Here is a 21,739-nt window from a genome sequence, read left to right as displayed (position 1 = left end):
AGAAATGATACGGGTACTAGTTTGTCTGATTTTGATGAATAGCACACCATGAGGAACTCTAGCATTTTTCATAATAAAAATGGGAGTCGGCAATGGAAGAGAGAAAAACGTTTTTTTAATTTTTAATTTTTTTAAATTTTATTTTGTGAATTAATAATATGATAAATTTTGGACATTTCATTTAAAATAAAAGCTCCAAATTAATTAGAAAGGTGGGTCGGTGGTGGTGGTGACCATTATTTGCACTCATGATCATCTTGAATCTTAATTGATGCTTCCAAACTAAGTACGACTTTTGTAGAGTAGGTATACAACTTGAATTGTATACTCACTTCCAAACGTCATGTAGCATGCCTGCTTACGTAAGAAAGGAGCAACATGTGTTCTTAAATGGCATGTCGTTTTAGCATATATAAAGACAGCATGTGATTTAACTGTGCCTCATTGGTACAACATGCCATTTTTAATTTTTATTATTGGATGTGTTGCTTGCTAAGAAAAATATCCTAATGCTTACTTGTGCATCAAGACCGGCTTATCTGGTGACCTTGCTTAAAATCGTTGTCACGATTGATTTATCATGTGACACAGAGTAATGTAATAAGGAAGATTATAGTCATTCTTGAGTCATTTAAGTGTGATGTACTTTTTAAAATTATTATTGATTTTAATATAATTATTATTGAATTTTAAATCATATCATTAAACTAATTCGCCTTTTAAGATAGATGAAAACGAAAAAATTGCTCTGCTGTTAACACTCAACCGGATGGATCATCTTCATCCATCGAGAAAAGTCCATTTTCATGCATAGAAAGTTATGATCATGATCGTGATGACGTGTTGCACGTGAGGTCCAAGGTCTTGGTGATCCTCCTAGATAGCTTGCGTAATAATTAAGCTTATTCAACTACTTCACAAACCTATAGTCAAATTGTATTTTCCGTAAGTCTATTCCTTGCGTAGTGGATTGCTACTGGAGGCTATAGTATAAGCTTTTTCTTTTTTTTTTTTTTTAATTGAAGGGAGAGAAAATGACTATAAGGGAGGGTCATTCTCATTATTGATCCGGATGAAAGAGAGAGTGTGGGAACTTAAGGGAATGCTATTGAACATAAGGTGAGTAGCGACTCATTTAGATCTTCAGAAAAGATTTCTCCCGTTCGGGTGGAAATCCGGTGGAGAATAAGAGTATTTAGAATGCAGAAAAACCAGGAGAAAACTAAACGAAGATTTCACCTGAAAAATAGAATAATGAATCTGCATTCTCATGGGACTCTATTTATAGAGTCCCAATATAACTCTTGGTCAAGAGTGGTCAAGAGTTACCACTCTTGACCTGCTACTTCCACAGGAAGTAATTTTACTTTCCTGTAAAATCTACATGATCTGATGTGGTGATGACCACACTAATAATAGTGTGATCATCCTTTATACCATCATCTCCCACTTGATCATACTATTATAATTAGTAATGAAACCTTAGTTGTACATGTTTATTTTTAGTATCACAAAAAACATGTCAACTCCTTATCTGCCATATAATCTAGGCAATTAACATTAATTATCCATAGTTAAGAATACAGTTCATACTCAATACTATAATTAATGATTTTTATTTTTTTTTATTACATAATAACCATATGTAAATTGAATTGAAAATTTTTATTCAATTTCTTATCTCCAAGGTTACCTTATTTGAGATAAATAGTTATACTATCAGTATACTTAAAAAAAAAAAATGCATACCATCATTCATTTAGGCGTCCCTAAATCCTTCTGATCATGCTATTTTTACCATGTAGCCTTTTCATAAATTTTCCTTAATCTCATTTTTGCTACATGCTCTCTAAATTTATCTAGAGTTAACTATTTGGTCATAGGATCAGCTACCATCTCTGTTGAGGGAATAAATTCTACTTTCACTTCACCTCTCTCCACTATATCTTGAATATAGTGATAACTTATGTCAATGTGTTTGCCTTTGGAACTTTGAGTTCCACTTTTTATTAAAGAGATAGCAGACCTATTATCACAAAATACATTGACAGGCCCATCTTGCATTCCAAGATTTAAACTTTTAATGAAACGTTTAATCCAAACAGCATTGCTTACCGCTGTGCTGCATGATATATATTCAGCTTCCATTGTGGATTTTGCAACACAATTTTGTTTCTTACTTAACCAAGAAACAGTTGTTCCCCCAAATAAGAATATATAACCGCTTGTAGATTTTCTGTCATCTACATCTCCTGCAAAATCTGCATCAGTGTATCCTGCAATGCTAAGATCTTCTAATTCAAAACATAAACCCATGTTTTTCGTTCCTTGCATATACCTAAATATTCTTTTAACTGCTTGTCAATGCTCTTTTCCAAGATTGGATTGATATCTACTAACCAATCCTACAACATGACAAATATCAGGTCTTGTGCTTGTCATAGCATACATAAGACTGTCCACAACTTGAGCATAGGGGACAATTTTCATTTCAAGAATTTCTGTTTGGTCTCGAGGACACATTGTTTTGCTCAAATGTTGATCTTTTGAAACAGGTGTATTTAGAGGTTTACATTTATCCATATTAAACCTTCTAAGTACCTTTTCTATATATTTCTCTTGATCTAAGTATAATAATTTCGAGGTCCTATTCCTTGAAATATTTATTCCCAAGACATAAGTTGTTTCACCCATGTCTTTCATTTCAAACTTAGATGCTAAGAAATTCTTTGTATTTTGAATTATTTTCGAGCAATTTCCAGTTAATAATATGTCATCTACATATAGTGATAATATAGTCAACTTATCATTGTCATAATGTATGTAAACACAATGATCTAATGGACTTACCTCGAAACCGATTTCCATGATGGCCTTATGAAATTTTAAGTACCATTGTCTTGAAGATTGCTTTAGCCCGTACAGTGACCTCTTCAATTTATAAACTTTTTTCATGTCCATTCACATTGAATCCTTCAGGTTGAACCCTATAGATGTCTTCTTTTAATTCTCTGTTAAGAAATGTTGTTTTTACATCTAATTGGTGCAATTCTAAATCCATTTTAGCTACTATGGACATGATTATTCTTACTGACGTAAATTTTGCTACGGGCGAATAAGTATCAACAAAGTCCACACCTGGTTGTTGAGTGAATCCTTTGGCTACCAACCTAGCCTTGTATTTATCAAGACTTCCATCTGCTTTGAATTTCTTCTTCAGTACCCATTTACATCCAATAGCTTTTCTTTCCTGTGGCATATTCGTGAGTTCCCAGACGTCATTTTTGTTGATGGAGTCTAGTTCATCATTCATTGCATCTATCCATTTGTCTGCATCATCACCTTTCACAGCTTCTTTGTAATTGGAAGGATCATCTTGAAGATTTATGTCATCTATACTTAGTATATAATGATCTTTAAGTATGACTCGTCTTTGTCTTTTAACTCTCCCACTGTTTTTCATGATTAGGGATATTGAGATCCAATCTCCTTTTACTCCCACTGTCCTGGAGATTTTTAATGTCTTCATGTGCAGATTCTTCATCTTCTGATAGACTGATATCTTTCATAGGAGTGATATGATTTGAATTTTCTTGTGTAGATTGTTCATCTTCTAACAGTTTGATATCTTCTATAGGATTTATTTGATCTGAATTTTCAAGAAAAACAACATCTCTGCTTTCTATTAATCCTTTTTCAGAATGGTAGAATCAATATCCACTACCATTCTCAACATATCCAATGAACTTGCATTCCCATGTTTTATCTTTTAATTTATCCCTTAAAGGTTTTGGGATAAGTACATGGGCTTTGCATCCCCATACTTTTATATTTTCTAGGGGAAAATACAGTTTACCTCCCTGAAGTTTCAGGGGTTTTTCAATTTTAACCCTAAAGTTCAAAAATTGGCAATTTACCCCCCTGAAGTTTCAAAAATTGGTAATTTGAACCCTCCGTTTAATTTTTTTCGTCTAAATAGACGGAAATCTATGAAATTACATCATTACCCTCAGGCTTTTTTAAAAAAATTTCCTCAATTTAACGGAAATTAGTAACGAAAAGTTTAAATTGCTAATTTTTGAAACTTCAGGGGGGTAAATTGCCAATTTTTGAACTTTGGGGTTAAAATTGAAAAACCTCTGAAAATTCAGGGGGGTAAACTGCATTTTCCCCTATTTTATAAGTTGGGTTTCAGACCTGTCCAGATTTCATAAGGGGTTAAAGGTTTAGATTTTGTCTTAACCCTGTTAAGTATATAAGCTGCTATGAATAGGCTTCTCCCCAAAAATGGATAGACAAGTCAGCGAATGCCATCATTGACCTTGTCATTTCCATTAAAGTTCTATTTCTTCTTTCTGCAATACCATTTTGTTGAGGCTTATATGGCATTGTGTACAAATGTTTTATACCATTCTCTTTGCAAAAAGTATCCATAGCTTCATATTCTCCCCCCTATCATTATTCAAGGTTTTGATAGATCTTCCTAATTGTTTTCCTATCTCTAATTTGAATCCTTTGAATTTATCAATAGCTTCAAATTTATTTTTGATAAGGTAGATATATCCATACCTTGAATAATCATCGATGAAGGTAATAAAGTATTACATTCCTCTATGTGTCTTAGTTTTGAATGGTCCACAAATATCTGAGTGAATTACTTCTAATAATTCTGATGATTTTCAGTGTTTAGAAAAAGACTTGTTAGTCATTTTTCCTTTAATACATGATTCGCATATATTAAAATCTCCATAATTAATATGAGGTAGTAATCCACTTTTGCTCCTTCTTATCAATTTATTTATGTTAATATGGCCTAATCTTAAATGCCATAGATAAGAACTACTTTCAGACACTTGTGAATAATGTAAAATGGAAACTTTATTATCAACTTTAATGGAATACATATTGTCAACTCTTGTACCCTTTACAGATGTGTTTCCTTTCCTAATATAGACATTCCCAGATTTAAATTTTATCCCGTATCCCTTGTTATCTAATATAGGAACTGATATTAGATTTCTCCGGATACTAGGAACATACAAAACATCATGTAAGACAATAACTGAACCTTTGATAGATATCTTACACTTTCCTTCTCCTAATACGTCACTATAGGTGTTGTTGCCCATGTAAACTTTGTGCTCTCCAACAGCTTTCTCTTTGAAGTCAACAAAAAATTCCCTCTTGTTTGTGATGTGTCTGGTTGCTGCTGAATCTATCCACCATGAGCTAGAAGTTGATTCTGCCATCAATGCTTTAGTGATTGTCATTGCAATCTCCTTCTGTGGTTTAACACCGTGGAGTTTTGGACAATTCTTTTTAAAGTGTCCAACTTTTCCACATTTGAAACATGCTCCTTTAGCTTTGATTTTACTGTTTGGCTTACTTTTCCATTTTCTTTTGAATTTTAGTGGTTTGATTCTGAATGTAGGAGGAGTTTGAATAGTCTGATTTGAGTTTTGAGCCATCATCAAATTGCTAGATGTTCCTTCTCGCCTTCTTCTCTTCATTCTCTCTTCTTCGAGTACTAGTATCACTGGTAAAGAAATCATGGAGACTTCTTTTCCACTAAGTGTTAAAGAAGTTACCACATGTTCCCATGATAAAGGAAGGCCGTTAAGTATGGTGGTGACCTGCATTTTGTCTGATACAGGATGACCAGCATTTGCAAGCTCTTTTTCCAGTAATTCCATTTGGTTAACAAATTCGCCTACACAGTCATTGTCACTCATACGTGTACGGTTGTATTTGTCTAATAGCAACTGTACATGTGTATCAGATCTTGGGCCGTACTTTGCTTCCAGTGCTTCCATCATTTCTTTAGCAGACTCATGACTTTTGAATAGAGGAATGATATTATCTTTCATGTTGTGGAGAAGCGTTGCTCTCGCCATTAAGTCGGCTTCTATCCATTTTTCATGCTTCTGTTTGGCTTCGCTGTCATTTAGGTCAGCTGGATCGGGCTTCACAGATGTAAGAGTATACTGTGTTTTGTCATGTGTGAGTACATAAGTTATGTGCCGTTTCCACATTCTAAAATTCATTCCATTAATACTCTCCAGTCTAGAGGAATCAATGCTACTTTTAATAGCCATTGTTAGAAAGTAGATTTAACAACACAATAATAATAATAATAATAATATTTATTATTTTTCAGTACAATTTTTACAATTGTCTAAATAACTATACTAATTATTACAAGCTAAATAATTTGTTTGTGATTCTAATTATTATTACAAACTAGTATTGTTTGTAAAGATAAAAATAAGAACAATAAATAATAACAACTTCAGCTTAATAATCTTCAGGATGAGTCAGACACGCCTTATATTTGTTCAGATGTCCCCTATAATATTCAAGAGATGGATTTGGTGGACTGACCCGTTCACCTGTCCTTGGAGGAGTGTAGCGGTGCATGCCAGTAGGCCACGGGTCCCTTGGGTTCTGCTCAATGGTCCTAACAATCCGTAAAGGATGTGAACCCCTTAGGCGCCTATCAGATGAGATCTCCTCTGTAGCCAAATCTGGAACAGTGAATGCAACCTCCTTGTGTTGACTTGGAGCCAACCAGCAAGGTCGGATAAAACTTCGATGGCTTTGATTAGAAGTCTCACCTTTTTCCCAATTATTTCTAGGATTATTATGCTGAAAATTATTAAAATTATTGTAAATAGAACCTGTAGAATTGTAGCCCTTCGAATCAGTTTTCCAATGGTTTTTGAATGGACGAAATTGGGGCCGAAACGAGCCAGAACGATCGAAATTGCCGAAATTCCCCTGAACCGGACGGGTCTACTGAAACTGGGTTGCCTGAACCAGGTCTGATGAACCAGGTCTACTGAAACTGGATTGCCTGAACCGTAGGTTGAAACGCGGGTTAAATCCCAGGTCGGATTTTGGATATGGGCGGACAGGCGGGTTGGACTTCAGTGGGTCGGATTGTGATGGAACGGGTCGAGATTCAGCGGGTTGAGCATCAGTGTTCACGGGTTTCTGGTTTTTCTTGATCTGGGCTTGGGCTTGCAACACGGACTTTTGGGCCGTGTATTTCCACTTTGGGCTGGAGCGAAACGGTTGGCGAACAGGTCGAGTGCAGTCTTTTGGGCGTGCTCCAGAAGACGTGGAGCGGGTCGGTCGACCAAATCCGGTTCTGAAACGGCGACGTTCCTATTTTCTGGAACGGGGTCGTCTTGATAACAGGCGCTGAAAGGCGCCTGTTTGAGGAGACGCGAAACAGCGTCGTTCTGGTTATCCAGAACGGCGTCGTTTGAAAAGAAACTGAAAGGGGTTACCTGAAGGTGCTGGACGACGTTGTTTGATGCAGGGGCTTCCTCAGTTTGTGAAACGGCGTCGTCTGAGGTTGGGGAATTTACAGTTTTCCTCAACCCGTCGTCTTCTTCCTCCAGATATCCTCCCTTTTTCGAATTTTCTTCCTCTGCTTGGTGATTTGAGTTTTTGGCTTTCGGATTTTCTTCTAGGTCTTCTTCTGGATCTTCTTCTTCCCACGAAGCAGGATATGTGAAGAAATCGTCAGATGAAGACACACATGAGTTTTCTTCTTTTTTCTCACAGTTTCCTGAAGCAAAATTCGCAGATGGAGAGGCATTATCAGAAACTTCAGGAGTAATTTTTTGGGGAAAATTTTTCTCAGAATCATGTAAAGGAAGACTGAGAAATTTTTTCCAATATTTTTGTTCTAAAAAATACGTTCTCCTTAAAACACCAATATTACCTGTATAATGTAATCCACCGACTGTGATTATAAGGGGTTTTTCCTCTGGCTTTTGCAATGATTGATGCAAATTGTAGAAAGCCACAGAAGAGGCTAAACCAATGACTTGTCTGTGAATTGTTTGATAAATGTCAGACAAAAGTTGTTGAGGATCTTCAATTGTTTCTTCTGGTTCTTCAATCTTCTCTTGTTCTTCCATATTACTGTGCTCTGATACCACTGTAGGATTCTTAAATATAGGATCTTTGTAAATTCTTCAGAAAAGATTTCTCCCGTTAGGGTGGAAATCCGGTGGAGAATAAGAGTGTTTAGAATGTAGAAAAACCAGAAGAAAACTAAACAAAGATTTCAAGTGAAAAATAGAATAATGAATCTACATTCTCATGGGACTCTATTTATAGAGTCCCAATACAACTCTTGGTCAAGAGTTACCACTCTTGACCTGCTACCTCCACAGGAAGTAATTTTACTTTCCTGTAAAATCTACATGATCTGATGTGGTGATGACCATACTAATAATAGTGTGATCATCCTTTATACCATCAATATGCACAAAAATTGGCGCATTTAAACACTTTCGAAGCATTCCAGCTTCGAAAGGAAGAAAAATCAACATTAATGTTAGAAATTACAGAATCAAAATTCGAAGAGACAAAAAAAAAGAAAAAAAAAAAAAGTTGATTCACTACAAAAATCACCATAAGCGCATCCCCTTCAAGGAAGAAAACATCCATGCCAGTAGATCAAGGCAATCGAATTGCAAGATTGCAAGAAGAGTAGATGTGGCTTCTCCCAAAAAGACATAAGATGAATGAAGCTTCAAGGTGGCTGCAGCAAAAATATCCCCAGAGTCACTAGGCTGCTATTGTGACTGCAAAGTTACTTTTTATGGCAACATCAAAATTTCCCTTGATGCTGCCCGCACGAGGGGAAAGCCATAAGGAGGGGAGAGAGGCATTATGCCCGGGCGAGAGATGGAAGCCCAGAGTAGAATGCAGCTATTGAGGCTGTGTTTGACAATCCGTTTTGGGGCAACAACGTTGGTTGTGCACTGTTCAGTTACTTTGAAATTATCTGCCAAAAGCTGCAGGAATTAAGACAGTGAACAGGAGACTTGCTTTAAATAATGCGCCCATTTCCAGCCTGATTTTGTTGTTTCAAAAATGCCTCTGCAACAAACAGAAATATCACTATGTTTGCTGTTCCAAAAAGCAAGAAGAAGTATCACTATGTTTGGGTAGCCTCATGAATTAATTTGTTCCTTAAAACTTTTTTTTTGTTTTTTTTGGCCCTTACGCGGGATAAGATATGCTAAGAATACAAAAAACTGACATACGGGCGATTCGATTCCTGCCGCCAAAACAACCACAATTCCTATACCAAAAATGAAATACGAGAATAGCTGTACGGAAATAATGTATCCGCGAACTGGAATAGCAATACCCACCAAGATGAGCAACCAAACAGCACTCTTCTTCCATCAAATAACCCAACGCACGACTATCACAAAACAGTGACAGACTTAGCGCCAACGGCTGCTTCCCACGGCTGCACACCGCCACTTCCAGCTTTCGCCGCTGCCGGAGAGAACGCCGTCAGTCATCGACTGCCGTTCCCGCACTCAGCCCAGCGACGCTGCTCCGACGTTGCAGCCCCGCGCAGAGTGTTACCCACCGTGACAGCAATCTCAAACACCCACGCACAGCGGAAATCAACCCAGCCTTTGCAAGACTTCTGCACAGGTAAACCACTCTCGAACGATGGCTTACTGCACCGTAGAAAAACACCTCAGAAAATAACTGCTCTGATAGCAGATGATTGGAACCCAAGGGTTTCTATCGATTAAAAATCATCAAATACAGAAACCGCTTCGAGCGGATCAAACCTTCAATGACCACTTCGCAGGGGTCAGGTCTACTTAAATTGCTTATAGCAATTGCTTGAAATTATTCTCTTTGATGGATGCAAAACAAGCCTAACGTGGGAACAAAATCCAAAGAAACGAAATAAGCAAGCATAGTTAGCAGTCAAGCAAAATAAAGATAAATTAGGAAAGAAATATGGGGATTATTTGAGCATCCTATCAGTGAATGAATCTTTTGATCCCAACCAGCCATTCTCTTGTGTATTGTTGTGTCCAAATGTTAATCAAATAGTGAAGTTTAGGCACATACAAACAGACCCTGATTTTTAAAGAAAAAGATCTGGAAAAGAGTGTGACAAGGTTTAATTTTCTCCCATGTAGTTAGTTCAGCTTTTTAGAATTAGGCTACTCAACTAATTTGATGCAATTTAGAGAATGCGTCTATATGTTTGTAGAGTTAGTGGTTAGTTGAGGGGTTGGTTAGGTTGAAATGGCAACGATTGCATATATCTGTACTTCTTCAAATTTTAGAACCCTTGAAAATTGGCAACATAAAACCTATTGTTGGACTCAGAAATGGCAATTGATTTATTGAATAAAAGGGTTTTACAGGTTAAATATCTCAGAGCGAGATAGAGGAATGTCAAGATGTATAATGGCGCGTTATGGTTTGTGATCTTAATTATTTTTGGAGGCGCAGTCTCTGATGAACAAGTTGGATAGGCAATATTGACAGTTAGACACAAACTATTGTGGCCTCCATTGTTGTATCAACCATGCAGCATATATATGCGATAAGATTTAATTCAAATTAATCCTGAAGAGTCATGCATAGATGACCTTGTATACTGAGAAATGAGCTTGCTCATATGGTTTTAATCTTCGTGAACCTTTGAAGGGAAAAGGGCATGCACTTGTAAATAGGAAGATACATGAGGAGACATATAAGTGTTTGAAAATTATTGATCTTTAGTGGAGCCTTTGTAGCTGTTCTTAGTGCAAAACCTCGCTTATAAAAACTTCATACCAATTCTGTCATTCGTAGGTACTCACTTGTATTTGCCTCTTCTCAGAGTTAAACTTCACCTTATCTGCCTTATGATTAAGCAAGCAGATGGAGTGGACCGCTCAATCTGTTCTGCAAGTGGTCTTGTAAAAGATTTTGTTTCCTTCATGCTCCACACTATTTTGCACACGTGCTAATTGTTTTGTTTTGCTCAAAGTAATTCTTGTTTGGTCCATTTGTTGCTATATCGGAGTTGTATGTATTCTACTTTTAGGTAGTGTCTTTGTTATTGGTATCAATGTGTTAATTTGTTGATCACAAAAAAAAAATCATTATGTTAAATTTGTGTTGGCATAGTTTGAGCAAAGTTTCAGACGTGCTCTGAACGAAATAATCTATGCAACACCTCGAGTTTATTATTGAAACAAAATATAGCGCCTGAACGCCCATGAATAGTTTTATGAAAATTTGAAAACCAATATTTTTCAAGTTTAAAGACTAATTATTCATGTATTGTTATGACTTTGACTAACATTAGGTTATGTGAGGCCCAATCTAACCACCTTAGGTCAACACCCTAAGTTTCTAAAAATCTCTTTCATCTTAGAACACTTTAAGTTAATGCGACATTAGCATGTAACAGTGTATTCAGAGAATGTGTTATGACTCTTCTTTCAAAAACAGCACGACTCTTCATACAGACTTAGACCTATTTTTTGGTTTTATGGAATATTCTAACACAATATGATTTAATAATCTCTTTCTGTAGCAATTTATGATAAAACACTATTAACCACTTACTATAGACATAGATCGAACTAAAGACAGAAGCCATAATAGAAAATGACTCTAGCTCAATACATAGAACTCACTGTAAATAAATAAAAATGGCACAACCTATACTTTTTATTTTGAAAGCTTTTTGTCTCATTGTACTTGTCTACCACAACACTGAAAGTAACCTGTGAATGTATACAGAATAAATTAAAATAAATAACAAGTACTCTCCCCTTTTTGTCACAAATTGAAAAAAAGGTATTGTGATAACAGTAAAAGAGACATCTATAAAAGCAAAACAGGCAGGAAACAAGGAAATGAAATTTAAAGAACGAACATTTTAGCTTGTAAAAAGGCAGTAAATTGGGGATTTTCAGTGTACCAAGCCCTATTCTTTACTTTTCACCAAATTGAATAGTTTCAACAACCCCCCCCCCCCCCCCCCCCCTCCCCTCTCTTGTTCAGTGTACCAAGCTAGGGTTTTAACTAGTGTCAGTATATATGTGTTGTAACCCTATTCTTTACTTTTCACCAAATTGAAAAGTTTCAACAATCCTCCCCCCAAACATACACACACACAAAAATCAAGTCAAGTGATTTCTTAAACTATCACTCACATTCTTCTGATCCAACAAATATATTGAATATTCTGAGTCTATTGCGTAGGGTATATAACTAGCAGATTTTCTACTGATGGTGAAAACAAAGCAAAGACTTGTGGGAATCCCTACAAACAAGAATATCACGCCAAGTGGCCACATGGACCTACTGGGAGATGATAGTTGGGTGATCGTGAAAAAGCAGAGGATCACCATTTTGGTGCCTCCTCTACCTGCTGCCAAAAAGTTGACAACTCAAAACCCGGGACCAGATCAGATACAAGCCACAACCAAAAAAACAGCGACTAACCAAATACAACTCCCAATTGATATATGTTCCAGAATGCCTCCAATTGAGGAACAAGAGAACTCGATGTCATTGGCCCCTAAACAGGGTATTCGATTTGCGGGAAAAGCTCCTGCTCAAGACATGCCAACATTAGCCAAGCCACGAAGGATAGATTTAAGAACAGAAGCAGGAAAGCCGGATCAAGTTGGCACCTCAAAAATTTATGAAAGATTTGGGGTATCTGACGCCTCAAATGTGATCAAGCGGCCTAGACTATTAGACTGCCCCAGTATCATCCTCGACGGGGGAATGTTTCTAAATCAAAGGCTCAGGGCATCAAATCTTGAGAGGAAGCTTCAAAAAGCTGGTGGATTAAGCAGGTGGTTAGCATCACTTGGACTTGGTCAGTTTGTGAGGATTTTTCAAAGGAAGAGTGTTAATAAGTTTCAGCTGGTGAATTTAACAATGAAGAAGCTCAAGGATATGGGTGCAAATGCAGTGGGGCCTAGGAGGAAACTGATACATGCTATAAACTGTGTTTGCCAGCCCCATGGTCTGGAGGCCATCTGAATGTTCCTGGGATCTTTGCAGCATTTGGAAAATTTGGGGGACGGGGGGTGGGGGGGAAGAAAGTCACTGTACAAATGCTACCGCCTAGTGCTGTTAGATATATTATGACAACTAGTTTAGGGGAGAATTAGAAAGCACAGTTTGCTGGTTGTTTCTTTTGTTCTCATCTTTTCTATCCTTTTTTTTATTTTTTATTTTTTACTTTCACAAATTTCAAATCAATTTGTATAAGATGAACTGAGAAGGTTCAGCTGTAGATAGAGCAGAATGGAGGATTGGTGTCGTCTTTTAGCTAACACATTTCACTTGGTATAAATTTTTCTTCATTTTAATTTTTTTTTTTTAAAAAAAATAGATATTTATTTTTTCAAAGCATGTGCATCTTCCAAACGTGTCAAGGAAATGCTTCCTGAAATCAGTCCCTAAAAGATTTTTATGTGCATGTGATATCATCTAATAAAACACAAGATGAGACAATCTCGATCATCATAGAACCATAAAACGAGGCTATGACAATCTCCTCGTTGTGGTGGCTTGATGCTTCCCCCACCTATCGTGAGATCTGCAAATTTTGGCCACGTGTTTTGAGATCCAATTCAAGAGCTTTATATGAATAAATCTTGAGAAGAATCCAAACCATATCAGAACGAGCATTGCTATCAGACACTACAAAATTTATAATATTCTTTTTATAAATTTACTTAACACTTACATAATTTTTGTCACCTAAGATGTCACATCAATTTGTAAAAAATTTGGTAACATGCATTTTATTCCGATTCTAAGTATTTCATATAGAGTAAGTGTGATATTAATTATATAGAGTAATGATAATCATAACACCACAGTCACTCATGCTGGTGTATTTTATAATATTATTTTTTTAATATTAATGTTCAAATTTTTTTTAATAATATAATAATATAATAATACACTAGTGTAAGTGACTATTCACTCACGTTGGTGTTATGATTATCACTACTCAATTATATATATAAAAATTTATGAACATCATCTTATTGCAAGCCAATTATTTAAATGTGAGTTTTACCTTAGACATCTATCATATCTTTAACAGTTTCTGCTAAAAAATATCATTTGTGAAGTCTAAAAAAAAATGTCATTTATGACTAGGGATTAAGTTCCAATACTCTAGATATTATACTGGTGCAATAACCTTACTTGGGGGTAGGCCTGGGTGTCGGTAGGAAAATTTTTGTTTTGCTAAAATGTCGGTAAAGTCGGAAATTTCACCGACTTATTCTACCAAATTTTTCTCCCGACACCGAATGGCGATCAGTAAAGTTGGTCGATAAAGTCGGCATGTGTAAAAATTAAAAATTTTCTACGAAGTCGGTTCGGTTAAAAAAATTTATTTCGCCTACTGAACCGAATTTGTCAAAAAATAAAATAAAATTGTTTAGCCTACCACCCATTGGTTATGCAGTGTCGATAAAAGTCGGTTGGCTATCTGTAAATTTGCCCAGGCCTACTTGGGGGGGTTTATTTTAAATGAACAGCCCAAATTACAATAAAGCATAAGAAAGAAAAAAAGAAAAAAAATCAACTTCCATTCAAAATTATTACCAAACAACCTTTATTTACTATTTCTTCACAAAAAATTCAAAATTTATTTTTATTTTATATCACACCAATAATTTCTTATTACTGTTCAAAAAAAAGAAAAAATTCATAACAAATTTTTTTACCAAACAACCCTATTACACTTACCCCAGTAATTATTAGCTGTCAACAACATAGATTTGAGCCTCTTTACCTACCTTAAATAGAGAGTCAAACATGGAAAATGACAACTTCGAAGTACGTGGCTTGACAGGAACATATATTTTAAACACAACCCCCACTCGGTGGATCCAAATGCCAACAAAAACACATGTTGAATCCTATATTATGATCAAATGATCAATATAAATATATATATTATGATGGGTGGGATGATTCCATTTAAATGACACCTCCTCCTTTGAAGGGCGTCTGATTCTAATCTGTCACGTCGGCTAGTGGTTGAACAATGGAGCAACAACAAAGAAAAGCTGTTTCGGTTCCTTTGCTTGAATCTTCTAGTTCGACGGGAACAGCTTCCTCGGCTCAAACACTAGGAAATATTATAGTTTCCGTTGTTGGGACCGGCGTTTTGGGGCTCCCTTTCGCCTTCAGAGTTGCCGGTTGGCTTGCCGGGTTGCTTGGCGTTTTCATTGCTGCTGTCTCCAGCTACTACTGCATGCTTCTCCTTGTCAGTTCTTTCTTCAACTTTTTCTTTCTTTCTTTTCTCTTACTTCCCATATGCAGATTTGGTCTAGATCGAATTGAGATTTATGCCCTTTTTGTATAGTTTTTTGCTAAGTACTTTTGTACCCATATATAGAATTGTATCTTTGATGAGTTCAGGGAAGGAATTTATTCTCACCCCTCTAAAATTATTTCTTTGAAATTTAGTCTTTGGTTGTTTATTGAACATGTTTATCATGAACAAAATAGAATTGCTTGCCAGTATATGTTGATTTTCCCTTTATTACTTTTTTGCACTTTTGGGAACTTTTCCTCATCCGAAGGTTATATTTACTTTTCTGGGTTTACAGATTCAATGCAGGCAAAAGTTGGCATCAGAAGAAGAATCAGTGGAAGTGAAAACCTATGCCGACTTGGGTTATAAATGCTTGGGAAGAACAGGTGGTTATCTATCAGAATTCCTCATTTTGATTTCCCAATGTGGAGGTTCAGTGGCATATCTAGTGTTCGTTGCACAAAACCTTTCCTCAATATTCAAAGGCCATGGCCTCACCATGGCGTCTTACATATTTTTATTGGTGCCAATTGAAATTGGCTTGTCATGGATAGGCAGTCTATCAGCTCTAGCACCTTTTAGCATCTTTGCCAATATTTGTAATGTGTTAGCAATGGCAATTGTGGTGAAGGGGGATGTACAGCAAGTGGTAGGAAGTGAATTTTCGTTTAGAGATCGGACGGCAATCACATCCTTAGGAGCATTACCATTTGCAGGAGGGATGGCGGTCTTCGGGTTTGAGGGGTTTGGGATGACATTGGCCTTGGAAGCCTCAATGAAGGACAAATGCACATTCCCTAAGCTGCTGGCAAAGGCTTTCACTGGGATAACCCTTGTGTATTTTTTGTTTGGATTTTTTGGTTACATGGCCTACGGCGAACAGACTAAAGATATTATCACTCTTAATCTGCCCCATAATTGGTGGACTATAGCAGTTCAGGTAATGTGTGATCCACTCTCTTGTTCTTTGTAAATATTAAGGGCATGTTTGGGATTGCGTTTGAAGAGTCTAAAAGTGCGTTTAACACTAAAAAATAGCAAGGAAAAAAGTAATCGTTTGGTTAAAAAATTAAAAGCCTTTTTAAGAGTCTAAAAAACCTAAAAATGACCAAAACGTAATTTTGGCAAAAGCTTAAAAATGAAGCTTTTGCCAAAAATCGTTTTTTCACTTAAAAATTGTATTTCTCAAACGCAATCCAAAATATGCTCTAAGTACTCAATTGTGTGCTTTTATATGTCTTGACACATTATATATGTATCATTCTTTTGCCCTTGCTCATGGTACAGAGTGCTCTGTCCTTCTCCGTATCCTGGGTTTCTTGAATGCCAAGCAGTATATTTTGCTATTGTCTCATTATTGTTATTTGATTGCTGTGACGGAGAATCTTGGCATTTGCATATCATTGCTATATGCAGTAGTATATAATGTTGTTATAATTATATAAAACTTATTGGATACATGTGTCGATCATGTGCAAGATAAGAAAACTTGTTATTATACACAAACAAGTTTATTTCTATGCATGTGCTCATCAAACTTTGTTTTATCAAAACTAATTACTTTTCATCTCCTAGCATGATTTTGGGTATGTAATTATTGTCTTTGAATATATATATGGCTGTAATCCCATGTTTGGAAACATGAGACAGTTAAAGAAATGATGAAATGGTGATCTATGGTATTCTTCAATAATTTTGTGATGTCTTTCAACAGATTGGCCTGTGCTTGGGAATAATCTTCACATTCCCAGTCATGGTACATCCAATTAACGAGATTGTGGAAGCAAATTTAGAAAAGGGGAAATGGATTCAGAAGCTCCTCCGCAGAAGTGATTATTCAACAACAAGAATAGGGAAGTTTGCAATGTATATGAGCCGTGCAATTTTGGTGGTCAGCTTGGTGGTCTTGGCCTCGTGCGTGCCAGGGTTCGGTATGTTCGCCTCGCTCGTGGGAAGTACTGTATGTGCACTGATCTCATATGTTTTGCCAGCCTCATTTCACCTAATATTATTTGGTTCTTCTCTGCATTTCTGGCAAAAAGCCTTGGATTTTTGCATCTTGTCATGTGGGCTGCTTTTCGCCGTTTATGGTACTTATAACAGTATAGTAGGAATTTGAAGGGCATTGGACCCAAATCATGCTCCAGTGGAGAGGCCTGCTTATGAGACAGAGACACATGGATAATGTACAAAGGAAACTGTCTTCAAAACAATTTTGTCTTTCTTTTTGATCTGGGTTTGAAGTAGAAATACTGTCAATACATTCTCTTCTCCTTTATTAGTGCTGTTTCTTGAAAAGATAGACTTTAGAGGGATCAGTTTCAATCAATTCCCCCCTTCTGATGTTTTACTCATAAGAGAAGAGAAGCTCCTTTCTTTCCCTTATCATTTTTTTGTAGCCATTCTTTTTGAAATTAGATACGTGTTTTATCATCTGGCTGTTAAGTTGACAATTAAGATAGGGTTTTGGTTATGAAGTCAGGCTGAGAGTGCCAAACCCATCACCTCAATGATGTGAACCAGCTTGTTGAAGTTACACTCCCCTTCAAAGATTTTGGCTGTCATAATCATAATAAGCTTGTTAATGACATAGCTGCCACATTTTAACATTGTTTGTACCACAATTATTATCACCAGCATGCATGTTAGGTCACACCTAAAACATCGAATCAAACGAGCCTAACCCTAATCTTCATTTGTCTTCATATAGGCTAGTTGACCTTACACATTATCCTTGTCTTTTTTTTTTTTTGATAAATGTTCGTGTACATTATGGAATAATGATAGAGATTACATTTTTATCTTACAATTATTTCATAATGTTGGTGTGTTAGTTTCAACCAACTTTTGAATTTATTTATTTATTTTTAAAAATGTTCGATACTATAATTCTATTTAATAATGCTGATGTGACACTCCAAAAAAAGTTGAATGGTTGAATTGGAGTGTCACATCAACATTGTTGGATAATTGTAAGATAAAAATATAATATTTAGCATTACTTTTTTTCTTTTCTTTTTTAAACAAAGTCTGATCCAAGTATTGGTTGGAACTGCTATATCAGCATCGATTGATAAAAATGTAGTTTTTAGCATTACTTTTACTCTTATGATAAATGTATGAGTAACCCTTAAATCAGTTTCAATTAACCCTTAAATCAGTTCTTATTTGGCTGGAACTATCACGCCGGCATTATAAGATTGTTGTAGGATAAAAATATAGTATATAAAGCTAGATGTCAATTACCTCTGATAGGAGGGTTGGCATTATGAGATTGTTGTAGGATAAAAATATAGTATATAAAACTAGATGTCAATTACCTCGGATAGTAGGTTGGACCACCAGTGGCTATAGCATGGGCAGAGGTTGGTAGCAGCCAAGTGGAGAGAATTTAGGCAATCACAGAACAATCTTAAGATATCCAGATGGAGAATTGAGATTGGACATTGAAAATCTCTTGGGACCATGGCTGTCTTCCTAACAGTATCCTCTGTAAAAGCATCTCAAATGATTGCATTATTTGATGGGCAAATGCATCTTTTTTGGAGTGAGAGAGAGACATGGATGCTTGAAAGGCTAATGCCCTCCCCACTCACCCTGGCATGGTACACCCACTGATCCCACTCTTCTGCTTTTGGGCCTTTAGCTTTGGCTTAAGATTACAAAGTGCAAGTGAAAGTGAAAGGGGAAAGGGGACATCTATTCTCATTTTTTTTTCACAAAAAAACAGGGTGAATAAAGATCCAGAAAAAGGCAAAGGTTTTCATGTCTCTTTCAGTCTTTCTTGGACAAAACCTTGACAATTCCTTTTGTGTGGATTTGTGGCCACTAGATGTTTTATTCATAGTATCTGTTAAAGATATGTCCCTCAAAACAAAGATAGTATCATGTGGGGAGGGGCAGCACTTGCTGGTAAAGATGTTAATGCCTTCTTTGTTTTTTTATTTGGATTATCAGTTTCAAATAGTATCATCTATTGAAGCATATTTTATTTGTTTCAATACAACTGTGTTTAGATTCTCTCTGTCTCTTGAGTAAATAGTGCTATCTATTATTAATACCCCTTTTGAAAGTGAATGAATCAGCTTAAAAAATGCTTTTAGTACATAAAAAAAAAGAAAAAAAAAAAAAGGTTCAAAACTGTGTTTTTGGAAAAACTTGAAAATGATTTTTTTTTTTTTTTTAGATAAAAATTCTGATTTGCAAAGCATTTGGGACAAAACGTCTTGTTGAGTTGATGTTACTTTTTTACTTAGATCAATCAAATTTGCTATAGTTTCGGTCCATTTCCTCAAGTCCACTCCTTTGCCAAACATAGCTTATAGAGACCGATACATCGTTTACTAAAGCATGAATGAGGATCAAGCATGATTTTGACAAGGAGCAAGCCTAAATTTTAGGCCCAAATAACTATATTTAACTATTTTAAGGGAAAAATTCAAAATTAAGGGGCCATGAGCCTTGCCGCGTGAGGGATTTGGCGCTGTAGTCTTTTTAACGGTTTATATTTAATTAAACTGGACTTTTAAAAAACAAAACATGTTGTAGTTTTTTTATGACATCTAAGACAATATATGTTTAATCCGTCCATCTAATTATATATATGTTTTTGTGTTCCAAATCTTTTATACGTGGCTATAAAGGTGAATAACTTTTTGAGATGTAACAAATCCATTGTTTTAATATTTTATAATTTAATTTTTTTTTTCTTTTCTCTTCAAAATGCTTAATCCCTAAACTTAATTATAATCAAGTTCAAGAGCATTAAATCCATAACCCTTATTAGTTGGCAGATTGATTTTTTTTTTTTTTTTGACATGTTCACACAAGAGAAGGGAGAAAGAAAATTCGAACTAATGACCTTCGCTTTATTAGACGTAGTTCACAGCTAATTGAGCTACTCATTGAGAGCATAAATATTAAAATATTTTGAATGTCATAATCGAAATTGAATTACGAAATGACGAAAATGACATTCTTAAACCCCAAACGTGACATGAAAAGTTTGCACGTGGAGGATTGTGAGATTTTTGCAGCAGTGGCGCTCCAAATGTTTGTCAGCCACCCTATCCCTCAAATCACATCAAATAAGTATGAAGCCAAAACCGCCTTCATATAAAAAATCATCCTCCTCTCTCCTTAGAACACAAAGGACCCACCACCTTAATATTTTAGCTTCTTTTGACCAAATCCCATGTTGTTTTTGATTCTCTTTTGGCTATAACACTGCTTTGGAACGTGAGTCCATCATGTTACTAACAGTTGATTGTGTGTCAAGATAATAATTAAAAAAGTATCCGTAAAATAAAGTACAGGAGCGATCGAATCGCCTGCCAAAAAATAGCTACGATGTTTATATTTCTTTTTATCTAGTGTCCACTACTTCTTATAGCCGAATACAGCGTGCGCGCTCTTATTAGAGTCTTTCTTGTTTTTGCATTCTTTAGGTCTCATGACTTTTGTAAATGACCTTCTCATATTAAGATCACTACGTTATTGGCTTGCTAAGAGGAGGGGATCGGGTAAGGTGTTTTGTCGCTGTACTCGAGTCAACTGGTCAACATTATATAAAGGAAAAAAGTGATATTTTAAAACATTATGTATATGTCATTGATGAAACGTATACATTTGTAATGTATATATGAAAGTTCAATTTTTTGTACTAATCATGTTGGCACGATATAATGACCGTTAATTGATAAATAAATATGGTAAGGTGTCATTGTACAAATTGGATTAAAAAAATACGGTTAACAAAGCACACGACATATGTTTAGACTATGTGAAAATAGCATATTTTAAAGACAAATGTCAGCTTAATAAATTGAATTAAAAAAAAAAAAAATTATCCAATTCAATTTTAGAAACACTACGTTTTAGCATTTATAGTTATAAAAGGCAGGTGACAAGCTATTATGGCAAATAAATAAGTAGTTAACTTAACATTAATAGTATATAAGAGAATTAACATTTAGTTCATCAAATACTCTTAATTTTAGCTAAGAAATAAGAAATTCACATTTCTCCATTTTAGTTACCAACTTTTTCATAGCACTCATATTATGCTTTTCATTTTAATTATTCACTTTTACTATTTTATTTGGTGATTGAGTACTGTAGTAGTCTCCGCTTGATGATGCGTGATTTACAGTCGATTGAATTACCTATTGAAGACGTAAATAATATTGGAATTATTTTGATTAATTGGATAAGAATGCTAAGTATATAAGTTATGGGGGTAAAGTTAAAAATCTTGTAAAAACTGAATGCGACCCATTCGAGATGTGTTTTGAAGTATATTTTTGTTTTTTATTTGAAAAAGTATTTTGACGTGATATATATATATATATATATAAATTATTTGTAAAAATATATACTGAAAAATAAAAGATGAGAGAGAGAGAGCCGTACTTGTAAATGTATTTGGGTTGAGAACCAAAAATAAAATACAAAAGAACAAAAGCAAAAAAACAAAAAACAATAACTTTTAACGAACATTGGCATCACCGTATCTGTTTATTATATTTGATTTGCGAGACACAGACTGAGACAACGCCGGATGCGATCCACTTCTAAATTTCTAATAAAGGGTTGCAA

At 35.5% G+C, this 21,739-nt stretch overlaps 2 protein-coding genes across 2 annotated transcripts; both read left to right on the top strand.

Moving 5' to 3' along the window:
* The first annotated feature begins 9,209 nt into the window (after nucleotides 1-9,209).
* Nucleotides 9,210-13,169, top strand: LOC132191258 (Sterile alpha motif (SAM) domain-containing protein). Its single transcript, XM_059606200.2, has 2 exons — nucleotides 9,210-9,474; nucleotides 12,046-13,169. The coding sequence occupies exon 2, from the start codon at nucleotides 12,073-12,075 to the stop codon at nucleotides 12,835-12,837; it is 765 nt and encodes a 254-aa protein (XP_059462183.2). The 5' UTR covers nucleotides 9,210-9,474; nucleotides 12,046-12,072; the 3' UTR covers nucleotides 12,838-13,169.
* Nucleotides 13,170-14,822: 1,653 nt separating this feature from the next.
* Nucleotides 14,823-17,619, top strand: ANT1 (aromatic and neutral transporter 1). The gene is made up of 3 exons (XM_059606199.2): nucleotides 14,823-15,091; nucleotides 15,438-16,082; nucleotides 16,857-17,619. Exons 1-3 carry the CDS (start codon nucleotides 14,870-14,872, stop codon nucleotides 17,259-17,261), a joined length of 1,272 nt encoding a protein of 423 aa, XP_059462182.2. The 5' UTR covers nucleotides 14,823-14,869; the 3' UTR covers nucleotides 17,262-17,619.
* The last annotated feature ends 4,120 nt before the right edge of the window (nucleotides 17,620-21,739 follow it).

Source organism: Corylus avellana, chromosome 10 (assembly GCF_965113065.1).
Source record: "Corylus avellana chromosome 10, dhCorAvel1.hap1.2, whole genome shotgun sequence".
Lineage (NCBI taxonomy): Eukaryota > Viridiplantae > Streptophyta > Magnoliopsida > Fagales > Betulaceae > Corylus > Corylus avellana.
The sequence above is the reverse complement of the archived record's forward strand: the minus strand, read 5'-3'. Positions and strand labels throughout refer to the sequence as shown.

Bases quoted from the DNA above. Each gene is read 5' to 3' on its own strand.
- ANT1 (XM_059606199.2), top strand. From the start codon at position 14,870: ATGGAGCAACAACAAAGAAAAGCTGTTTCGGTTCCTTTGCTTGAATCT. The intron at 15,092-15,437 runs GTCAGTTCTTTC...CTGGGTTTACAG, and splicing joins ACTACTGCATGCTTCTCCTT to ATTCAATGCAGGCAAAAGTT. The intron at 16,083-16,856 runs GTAATGTGTGAT...GTCTTTCAACAG, and splicing joins GGTGGACTATAGCAGTTCAG to ATTGGCCTGTGCTTGGGAAT.
- LOC132191258 (XM_059606200.2), top strand. From the start codon at position 12,073: ATGGTGAAAACAAAGCAAAGACTTGTGGGAATCCCTACAAACAAGAAT.